Source organism: Pyxicephalus adspersus, chromosome 5 (assembly GCF_032062135.1).
Source record: "Pyxicephalus adspersus chromosome 5, UCB_Pads_2.0, whole genome shotgun sequence".
Lineage (NCBI taxonomy): Eukaryota > Metazoa > Chordata > Amphibia > Anura > Pyxicephalidae > Pyxicephalus > Pyxicephalus adspersus.
This window is the reverse complement of record NC_092862.1, coordinates 11,563,753-11,574,894: the sequence shown is the minus strand read 5'-3', so window position 1 is coordinate 11,574,894 and position 11,142 is coordinate 11,563,753. Positions and strand designations below refer to the sequence as shown.

General features: G+C 43.6%; 1 protein-coding gene across 1 annotated transcript; it reads left to right on the top strand.

Moving 5' to 3' along the window:
* The first annotated feature begins 770 nt into the window (after positions 1-770).
* TRIB1 (tribbles pseudokinase 1) lies at positions 771-10,603 on the top strand. Its single transcript, XM_072410653.1, has 3 exons — positions 771-1,210; positions 4,827-5,119; positions 7,916-10,603. The coding sequence occupies exons 1-3, from the start codon at positions 923-925 to the stop codon at positions 8,382-8,384; spliced, it is 1,050 nt and encodes a 349-aa protein (XP_072266754.1). The 5' UTR covers positions 771-922; the 3' UTR covers positions 8,385-10,603.
* The last annotated feature ends 539 nt before the right edge of the window (positions 10,604-11,142 follow it).

Sequence of the window (11,142 nt, the reverse complement as noted above, 5' to 3'; positions counted from 1 at the left end):
ATGATGGTTATGATAATAATATTAATGAATAATAATGATGATAATAAAAATAATGAATAATATTAACAATAATGATATTAGTAATGATGAAGAATAATCATGTTAATAATAATAATACTAGATTGTAAGCTCTTTGGTGCAGGGTCCTCTCCTCCTCCTGTATCACTGTCTGTATCTGTCTGTCATTTGCAATCCCTATTTCTAATGTACAGCGCTGCGTAATATGTTGGCGCTATATAAATCCTGTTTATTATTAATAATAATAATAATAATATTAATAATAGTGATGATGATGATGAAGAATAATCATATTAATAATGAATAATAATAATGATGATGATGAATATTAATAATGATGATAATATTGATAGATTGTATGATACATTGTATCCAATACATTCATCCTCCACTGTGCTGCTCTTAGCTCTCTACTCCCTCTCGTGGTCACTCGCTGTCATTGCACCTCCCCGGTCCTGCACGGTTTGCACAGCCGGTACCGCACCATTCACCGATTTGCACATTATCAGCATAAAAAATAAATCGGCCTGTATTAGTTTTTATTATTTCCCCGCAATGTGAGCATTGCACTCCTGCAGAGCCTCTAGTCCCAGCATAATGAGCACGGTCCCATGCAGGCAGAGGAGGGGCGGATGATGCAAGCAGAGGAGTGAGACTCCGGGTCCCTCCGCCCCTTTCCATGATGAGTATTGCACAAGGCTCGGAGGCGGCTCCGGAGGGGAGGAGGATCTCTCGGGTGTCATTGTGTGATAGCCGGGCTGACACTTCCACAGATGCAGCCAGGATTTGGTGCACGCCGCATCTCCAGCCAGTGATCGGGGCCCCTGGGGGACACACGTGTGCTGGATGCCGCTCGGGATAATTGGCGGATATTAAGGCTTCTCCTCCATCATTTGCAGCTGAAATGTTTGCTAACGTGCAGAGGCAGAACCGGCTGGCAGCCCCCCGCCTGGCACCGTGCAGGAGCCATCACCCGAAAAGACTGGAGAGCGATGAGCCGCCCGCCAAGTGTGCCCGGCTCAGCGAGGCGCCATCAGATGGGGGGCTGCTGCCATCACCGGGATCCCCGCAACCCCCGGCACTGCACAGCCCGCAACACACCGGACCTACCTGTATAGGGAGCTACCTGCTGCTGGCCACCGGGGACAACCGAGCCCTTCACCTGCACACCGGACAGGAGCTACAGTGCAAGGTGAGAGCCCATGGATTGTATTTGTGTCTGCAGACATCCAATGGGGACTGCTAGGGGACCCATCCGGGCCCCCAGCTAGGGAGCCCCAAAGCTTCTTTGTAGCCAACTGGGTCTTGGGAAGGAAAGCTTCCAGCTTGGGAGCCCCAGGATTGGGATCATCTCAGTCTATTGTTTGTTGGGTCTTGGGAAGGCAAGACTAGCTACTCTACCGGGGCCACATGGATTACCATGACCCATGTCTGTACCCAGCTGGGTCTTGGGAAGATGAGACTCCAGCTTGTTATCTACAGGGTTTTGGGGAGCCCATGACCCATGTCTGTAGCCAACTGGGTCTTTGGAGGGAGAGATTCCAGCTTGGGATCATCTCGGTCTATTGTCTGTTGGGTCTTGGGAAGGCAAGACTAGTTACTCTACTGGGGCCATATGGATTACCACGACCCATGTCTGTAGCCAGCTGGGTTTTGGGAAGGAAAGATTCCAGCTTGGGATCATCTCATCTATTGTCTGTTGGGTCTTGGGAAAGCCTGATCCCAAGCCTGGTATCTGCATAATCTAGGGGAGCCCTATGGATTGATGTGACCCTATAGTCTTCGGGGTCTTGGGAAGACATAACTCCAGTCTTTTAGCAGTTCCCCAGGTTTGGAATGATCTTAGTCTTTGGTCTGTTGGGTCATGGGATGGCTAGACTCTAGCTAATCTACTGGGTCCCCATGGATTACCATGACCCATGTTTGAAGCCAACTGGGTCTTATGGAAGACAAGACACCAGCATGTTATCTACTGTGTTTTGGGGAGCCCAATGAATTGGCATGATCCATGTTTGTAGCCAACGGGGCTTTGGGAAGGAAAGATTCCAGCTTGGGAGCCCCAGGATTGGAATGATCTTAGTCTATTGTCTGTTAGGTCTTGGGATGGCAAGTCTACCTGGTCCACATGGATTACCATGACCCATGCTTGTAGCCAACTGGGTCTTGGAAAGGAATGGCTCTTGCTTGTTATCTGTATGGTATTGGGGAGCCCCTGGAATGATATCAGTCTATTGTCTGCTGGGTCTTGTGAAAGCATGATTCCGCCTGTTATCTGCAGGGAGTTCCTGGGAAGTCATAACCCCAACTCGTAGTCCAAGGAGTCTTCAATAGACATGAACAGTGCTTGTTATATGCAAAGTCTTAGGGAGCCCTTGGGTCGGTGCAATCCTTGCCGGTAGTCTGCACAGTCACAAATGGGCATAACCACAGCCAGTTATCCTCAAAGCCTTGGGGAGCCGTAGATAAAACATAACTGTTAGCAGCTGTGAAGGGTCTGGGGGTAGAGATACCCCTAGCATGTTGGCTGAGGGTTTTGGGAATCATAACTAGACATTTCCCTGTTGCCATGTGTTGGATCTTTGGAGCAATTCCATGTTTGCAGGCTTTTAATGGAACCCCAACACAAGGAGAACCAATATGTCCTCTTTGCACCATGTAAAGGAACCTCAAGTCTAAGAATGACCTCATAGTGTCTGCAGTGCCATAGTGGGGTACGGTTTGTTAGCAAAAATTTTATTTTAATCTTTGGCTGCTTTGTAGTCTTTGTTGTGTCTCCTGTTAGTGTTGCGGTGTGCTTGCCATCAATGTTGCCTCCAGTAACCTCTGTCTTTTGTCTGCTATGCTTGAGTGTGACTTCAATATGTTCCCTGGGAAGCTCAAGGAAGGGAAAGCAATAGTGGCCTCCGAGTTGTCCATGCTGGTGGAAATGCTAGTTTAATCTCAATGTACCTAGATAATCCAGCCATGTGTATACTGCCAAGTCTGGAAAAACTAAAAGCTAGACCTCAATCTATTGTCTGCACCAACCCAAGGGGCTCCAAAGTTACCTTTCCATATATCCTAGCACCTTGCTAACATTTTCCTGGGGGACACCTTTTTTCCCCATCTTTTGTTTGCTTTGTTTCTTTGGAAGACTAAGGACACCCCCCACCTTTTGTCTGCGGAAGCAGAGAAGGGGAGGGAAGGAGACCCTATTCTTGTGTTTCCAGAGCAGAAGGTACAAGGAGAAAGCAGCATTGTCTGGAACTCTGCAGAGTTTCACTGTTGGGGTCAGACAGACCCCTTTATTGTTATCATGTGTCTTTACAGCCTGTTCTATTGTTACATTGCTGTCTGATTTTTTCTGTCTCTGGGGCCCCCACTCCGCTTCCTGTACTGCCCCAAGGGTTCCTCTGTATTAAATTGCATGTGGTTTCTCAGCTACATCCGCATGATCCCCAGAGCTCCCTGTTTGAACACTTCAGATAAGTGATTGCTTCCCTTGAGACAAACTCCATGCCTTTAGGAATTATTTTAGACTATTACTGATTTGGTACCCCTTCCTTTATGGCGGGGGAACCACAAGTCTCATAAAAACTCAAACACTTTGCAGGCATTCAATTTTCAATGCGATTGCGTTATCCTGGAAAGATACTGGCATGATGCTACAGCAGACGGAGCTGTTACCTTATTTGCCCTTACAGCTTAGAGAAGACTCGTAGCCTAGTTTTATGCTAAAAGGAACCTGGCGTACTGAATAAAATCTAAATGTGATAAAGGAAACCTATGGATCAGTGTGCTAGCCGGGGACTAAGGTTCAAATAGACAAAGTACAATAAGCTAGGTCAATCACAAGGTCCTTGAAACCCGGTCCGAAAAGGTTATTACACTTGCAATTCAAATTGGCTTATTCCATTGATAAAGCAAAGAAAGTAGCAAAGTGAGTTCACGCTTGGCAGCCAATCAGAAGTTATTTTACTGCTGTGAGTTAAAATCTGATAGGCTGCTATAGAGCTGCTTGCAGTATTGTTCACCGAGTGTACAGTCATAGTGAACCTGCTAAGCTAGACAGCCGTGATATGTGAACATATTGCAATGCTATGTCAGCAGGTCGGTTAATAATTGCGCTGACAGTTCACCGGTTTCTGTAATTTAATTTCCACCCTCCCTTTCCTTCTACATTAGAACTGACATGATCGCATTGTTTCACAAATGTCTCATTTTGCTGATTTTTAATTGAACTAGACAGGTTACGTCAATGCTGAGCTCTCCCTTGTAACCTTAATTCGGCTTTGTGTACTGGCTGCTGCCCTCTGCTGCAGGAGAATTTATTGGTGGTGCTTCCAACAGGCATAAAAAGCCATAGAAATGAGAAACGCAAGACTTCTGGATATGATGTAAAAAAAAAAAATAGGACACGGGTTTGCTGAGGCTGGTGTAGTGCGATTGTTTTGCTTTGTACATAATCTCTTAGCATATGGTTTGCATGTCCTAGTTTATTCTTGTACTGACCTATTTAGCCTGTGGATCTCCATCTGTGGTGGGGCTGCAAGGCCCCCAAACATGCTGGGAGTTGTAGGTCTGCCACCAGCGGAGGAACCATGTATTGCTTACTTATTATAATCTTCTTGAGGTTGACCAACAGCTGCATAGCCCAAAGGTTTACTAAAATGACCAACAGCCGTGAAGCCCAAGGGTTTACCAAAACAACCAAGTCAGGTTGGCTTTTAATTCTACAGTTGTTGGTCAGCCAAAAAAAGATTGTAGAATTTGTTGGTTCACTTAGGGACTGACAATTGAATGACCTTTTATTGATGCTACCTTTGCAGGTTTTCCCCTTGAAGGTTTACCAAAACAAGATCCAACCTTACATTCACCTCCCTTGGCACCGAAACATCACTGGCATTGTGGAAGTCATCCAAGGGGAGACCAAGGCCTACGTGTTTTTCGAGAAGGAGTTTGGGGACATGCACTCTTACGTCCGCAGCTGCAAGAGGCTGAGCGAGGAGCAGGCTGCCAAACTCTTCAAACAAATCATCAGCGCAGTGTCCCATTGTCATCAATCTAATATTGTCCTGGGTGACCTGAAGCTCAGGAAGTTTGTGTTCTCTGACAAAGAAAGGTAAGAAAGCAATGGCAGCCATTGTACTTTTGGTTACAACACGTCCAATAAATCGGAGAGCTGTGAAGAAATCTTGCAGCATTGTTTAGGATGTTTATAGTTCAGGAGGACATAAATAGGGAAGGAATGGAGGGGGCAGTTTGGCTTGGCCATAAAAAATGCCATTGAGGTCTATTCATTTTGCAGGAACTGATGACAAGGGTCAGCCATTGTTGTTGCTTTGGAAATTGCCTAAGCTTTGGAATGTTTAGTAAATTCTTAGATCTATCCCATCGGCCTATAAAAAAAGGTAATACACTTGTTCCCATCACAAATTGGGGACTAGTCTACTCCACCATTGTTGCAATTATTATTCTAGCCTCAACAGTTAATGTTTAACCAGCCGGACAATTCTGACCTCAGACCTGTCACATACAACCACATCTGGGCCCAGATTCAATACCCACCCCCTTCCAGCCTTCATCTTGCCTCCAAATATTGATATTTCCATTAGCCTGTGTTTGTTTTGCATGTTTACAGTCGCAACAGATAGGACCAGAACGGACTGGCCCCCTGCCCAGTCCATACAATGCAAACAGCAGCCAAGCAGCTGTGGTTGTTGACGGAAAACTGTCAGGATAGCACCAATTCAGAGATATGACTGTTTTGTGTACATATGACATTGTGTTGAACAGTCATGGATGTGGTTTGCAGCAGAGAACTCGAGGAACTCCACAAATAAAATAATAAAGTCTTACCTGCCATGGTTTAGTCCATCGTAAAACTATTTAGTATTCTAGTCAATGGAAAGCTTGGTGGAGGTGGATCTGTGCTGGTTTCCTGGGTCTGCATCCTTCCTGTTTCCATTATGAGAGTATTCCTTTCTTCTGGGTCAGAGCAAGAGATTGATGGAACAGAACCAGGAATTATGGCAGAGGAGATTTTGCCATTGTATTATCCTGGCCATGAAAAACCAGGCACTGACCCCACACACCAAAGTAGTAAATGAGCAGTGACCACCTTTTCCACCAATCAGATTACATCTTTTTATTTCTTCTGGGGCCAAAAAACCCCGAAAAAGATACTGAAAAGTACCATTGGAAGTAGGATAACTTTCTATCACATTGGATGTGCCCTGCCTGTTGACCCAATAGAAGAATGTCAGCAGCTGTCACTTTACTTCCCATTTGCTTGCAGAGGCAGCTAACTTTACAACAATAGGGTGGTAAGAGAAGTTGCAAAAATGTCACATATGTCAATTTCAGCACAGATGTCAAGACTTGCATAGGCAGCTGAAGTAAAATGTTTAAGCCTAGCAATAGTATGACCGTTAATCCTAATAATGTATAACCGGTGGTATGATCTAATGAGTAGAAGTCCTCACGATCTGAACATGTTGGGTTTTCTGTGCTGAACTAACAACTAAAAATCCAGTTTGCAATGGCTTCATTCCTAGCAGATGCCCACTCGGCATACGAAGGACAAAGTTGATACAGTAGCTCATATTGCTTCATTCTGGCCTGCAGCCACTTAACGTATGCCGGTCTTTTATAGACGGTGTAATCACTGATATATGGCAAAAGTATTAATTTCCAGGCCAAAAAAACTCTGCTAGCTCAAATACATTCTGATCGCGGTGTTCCATCTAGGATATTTACAAACGTCACATCACTGGAATGTTAACTGGTGGAAGGGACGAGGAGCCAAGAGTGGTAAAGGAAGGGGGGCGAGCGGGACGGGCCTGTGGTCGCGGCCGGGAGTTCAGAGCTTGGTTTAGGAATCCATGCCAAATGGATATTTAAATGTCACTTTTTATAGCCATGCAAAGTGCGATGTCCCGGTGGGCCCTTTAGGATAGGTACATGCGGCGGGAGGGAGCGGATTACGGGAAATGGGTAAGCATACAAGCACAGCTGGGAAGAATCCAGATTTCATATCTATATTTACAACACATTAGACATTGATTCCAATTCTCTAATAAGACTCCCAACATTCTCTAGGAAAGATTTTACATCCATCTTTCCTAACCACTCACATACATTCAATATTTTTTTATTTGCATGGCAGGAAAATACATTTACATTTTTGGGAATCTCAAGTTTTAAGCAGCTGTACAACAATATCCGGCCCCTTGCGTCATGAGTTGGTGAACATTGGGTTAAGCAGTCTGTGGCAGGCGCAGGTGCGAAGCTTTTACTGCGACACCAGCCGGTGGCTGCCAGACGATAGAGTGGCTTGAGTCATTTTTTCCGTCCCCTGTACCACAGCTACTTTGCATTACAAGAGTTCACGTTGAGGACAGAAAAGAGAACGCATTACATCCCTTGCGGCCAAAAAAAAAAAATTTTGCTCGTGCTGTGTAGGCCTTCGTCTTATCCGCCTTTTAACATAAATTATATTTTTTAATGTTGTGGGGAGTGTTTTATTTAGGTTTGGTGGTTGTTGAAGTAGCAGCAGTTATTTAAAGGAAAGCCACGTGCTAAGCCTTCTGTATCCTCACTACATTTATTTTTTAAAGATGCATAAATATTTAGCTTTGTAAATAAAACTAGCAAATATGATTCTTTTTTGGAGGTTGTGTTAATGGGTTTGGAACCCAAAGTAGTTGATATCTTTGCTGAACTGGGGTCAGCTGATTATGTATTTGTCTGATGGCTAACATTTATTGTTCTCCATTGGACACTTCATGAGCCTCTGCCAGGCAGTCTTTGGTCCTCTGTATTGATGTATCCATGCTAATAAATTGCAAATATTTCTTGTTTTTTAGAAGCTCATTATTAACCTTGCTATTTTTTTTTTTTTTTGTGTTGTTGGCAGGACTCAGCTGAGGCTGGAAAGCTTAGAGGATGCTCACATTATGACCGGAGAGGATGACTCTTTGTCAGACAAACACGGGTGCCCAGCTTACGTCAGCCCGGAGATCCTTAACACCACGGGAACTTATTCCGGAAGGTCAGCCGATGTCTGGAGCCTGGGCGTCATGCTTTTTACCCTCCTAGTTGGACGTTACCCTTTTCACGATTCAGACCCCAGCTCGCTCTTTTCCAAAATCCGCCGCGGACAATTCTGCATCCCTGACCACGTCTCCCCCAAAGCCAGGTGCCTTATCCGAAGCCTACTGAGGCGGGAGCCCTCCGAGAGACTCACAGCAGAGGAAATTTTATTACATCCCTGGTTCGAAGCTGCCTCTTACCCCTGCTTAGCCGATCAGGAACCAAGCAACACTGACCAGCTTGTACCTGACGTCCCACAGACTTGTGATGACCTTGATTCTTTCTTTTGCTAGCTCCTCCAAACCTATAGACTATTGTCATTTATAATGACTAGATCTGGGACTTGCAGGAAGCCTGTGAGCCCTCACAGCTGTGGTGTGGACAATTTTGTATGGTATAGCGACCTACCATCCAGAGTTTGCCAACAATTATCCTATTGCAAAAGCTTTTGCCTTGGTGGTCTAGTATCCTCTAGACTTTATCCCAAATCCATGTCGGTGCATTCTGGCAGCACATAGATAGATGACGTTGGTTTTGCTTATGGGCTACACCACTTTGCCCAATCAGAAACACTTATTTCATAGTAAATTGAAATCTGATTGCAAAGGGGCTTGTGGAATATGAACATCATTTGCACTTCCTCATTGAATAATCCTGATGCGTTTTGTCCAGTGGGAATTTGGCTGTTCCATCACTGCTGTGTCGTTGAAGGATTGCACTTCTCATTAACTTTTTTTTTCACTTAGTAAATTTTGGCATTTGGCTTAAGCTGCATAGCTAATTTTAAATCCTTCAATCTCTTATTTTAAATTGTTTAGGATTAATTGGGGAAAGGTCAGTGGTCAGTCAATAACTGATGAAATAATAGGCTCCCAAAAGTGGCAACAAAGGTCAGCAATAACTATCTGAAAAGAAAATGGCAACCACTACTTGTTACAGGCCACAGACGTTTAAAGGCCCTCTGTTCCTTGAGTTATGTCTACCTAAATCCAATAGCACAAAACATGCCCTATTGGGAGCCCATCAGCACTTTTTAGCCAATTCCCAATAATACCAGAACATTTTTATTACACCACTGGCTGGCCATAAATTTACTGGGTATCTTAGGTTCTAGTTATAAATAACTTGGAAGTGGCGCTGTAGCCCATAGCAGTCAATCACATCCCAGCCATCATTTTCCAAGAGAAGGCAACTTTGGATTGGTAGCCAAAGCAATTATTTTTTTTTTTTTTTGTTTTTTAAGGAACTTAACCCAGCGTGGAACTGGAGCCTTATTGTGGTCACCTTGCTTGGGTTAACGGTTTAAAATGTGACAAATGGCCTTTTGTGTTGATAATAAAGCATTAATAGCAGAATAGTGGGTTCATTTTAGGGACATTATTGATGGGCTTTGAGCTTGTGTCAATCACATAAATTTCTTAAAAATTGGGATATTTCAGAGTTCTTTTACCTGCTTGGAGTGGGTTTTGTTTCCAGACTTGTATGCAAACTTAAGCCCTCAACACTGGCCCTAACTGTACAGGAAAGAAAAGCCACAATGGCAAGTGCCAAACACTTGAAGAAAGTCGGACATCATTTATGGCACCCGAGGGAGAGTATTACCTCCATTACTTGCTCTAGGGATGTTTTTACTTGGATTCCAATAGGTAGATTATAAAGTCCTACACCACAGTTTTGGAAAGACCAAATGATTCTACACCATGGGCCAGGTCTTTTGAAGGACTGGACCTCAGCAAGCTTTCACTTTAGTGAAAAAGCACATATACCTCATGCATTTTTATTGCGTATTTTATTATTTTGTTTGGCCCACAGAGCCTTGCATTTCATTCATTTTCAGTAGTAAGTTATAGATTTTTATTTTTTTGTTATTTTATATACATTAGCACGGTCTATCCTCCTTAACCCGAAATAGACAATCTCCTTTTTGATTTTTTAATATGCAGATCACTTGACAAGCTGCATACAATAGCAAGCAATCAGAAACCAGTTATTTTTGTTCCAATGATGGGAGTGAAATCTGATTGTATAATAGGTAACAGCTGTTTAGGCTCTGCCGCATTATTTTAATAAAGTCCGATATAAGCTGGTGCTTCGCATCCCCCCCCTTGTGTGCGAATACGCACCTACGTATGCCAGGCTCTGTTGGCGGTGAAGCCTTTTGATTTTATTTTCAATTTTGAAAAATGAGAAAAATACAAACAAATCCCAATTTTAATTTGGCAATTGTAATGTGAATAACTGTTGGCAAAAGCATCTGTCAAAGAAAGAATAGAAAATCGCGAGACAACCTAGAGGCGAGAGAGCCTCCGTTGCACTAACTGACTCGCGGTTGTCTAATTTGTATCTGTGATACGACTGTATATAAATAGACTGTAAATACCGACGGTAAGCGTTTGCTGAAAACAGATTCGGGGGGGAAAAAAAAACACTATGTTGTGTAAATATGTGGAAGAAAAAGACAACTCTGTTAAATTTGTACAGTTTATTGTAATAAATATTTTTCTTTTTTAAATCTTGTGTTGTCTCCTTGGTTGGCTATGGTCCATTTATTGGGGGTTTGGGGAGAGATGATGGGGTGGACTGCCAAGCTGATCTAAAAGGTGGAATGGTTTCTGATCTCCATATGCAAACCTAGAATTTGGTTTCCCAATGGCTGTATGCTTGTTCTGGGTAAGTGAAGTTATTGGGAAGCCAGTAGGTTTGCTAGGAAAGCCAAGCAACAGCCTTGGCATCCCCTGGATTTTTCATGGTTTAGATTTATTTTAGGTGACGAATAAAGGAGTCTTGGCATGCACTCTTTGGTGTTTGCAACAAATGGAACGGAACAGCGTTGTGCCCTGCAGACATGGAACTGTATAGGTGTTATCCACCTAGCACATCCTTCAGGGGTAAATGCTTGTTAGCACCTTGTAAACATTTTATTGAGGTCTTGGTTGTATTTATGGCTCCCAGCTAATATATATATATATATATATGTGTGTGTGTGTGTGTATGTAATCTGTAGTCCAACCGTTGCCTGATCTGTGCTTGCAAATGTAGCCGGTCAGATTC

Bases quoted from the DNA above. Each gene is read 5' to 3' on its own strand.
- TRIB1 (XM_072410653.1), top strand. From the start codon at position 923: ATGTTTGCTAACGTGCAGAGGCAGAACCGGCTGGCAGCCCCCCGCCTG. The intron at 1,211-4,826 runs GTGAGAGCCCAT...CTACCTTTGCAG, and splicing joins GACAGGAGCTACAGTGCAAG to GTTTTCCCCTTGAAGGTTTA. The intron at 5,120-7,915 runs GTAAGAAAGCAA...TGTTGTTGGCAG, and splicing joins GTGTTCTCTGACAAAGAAAG to GACTCAGCTGAGGCTGGAAA.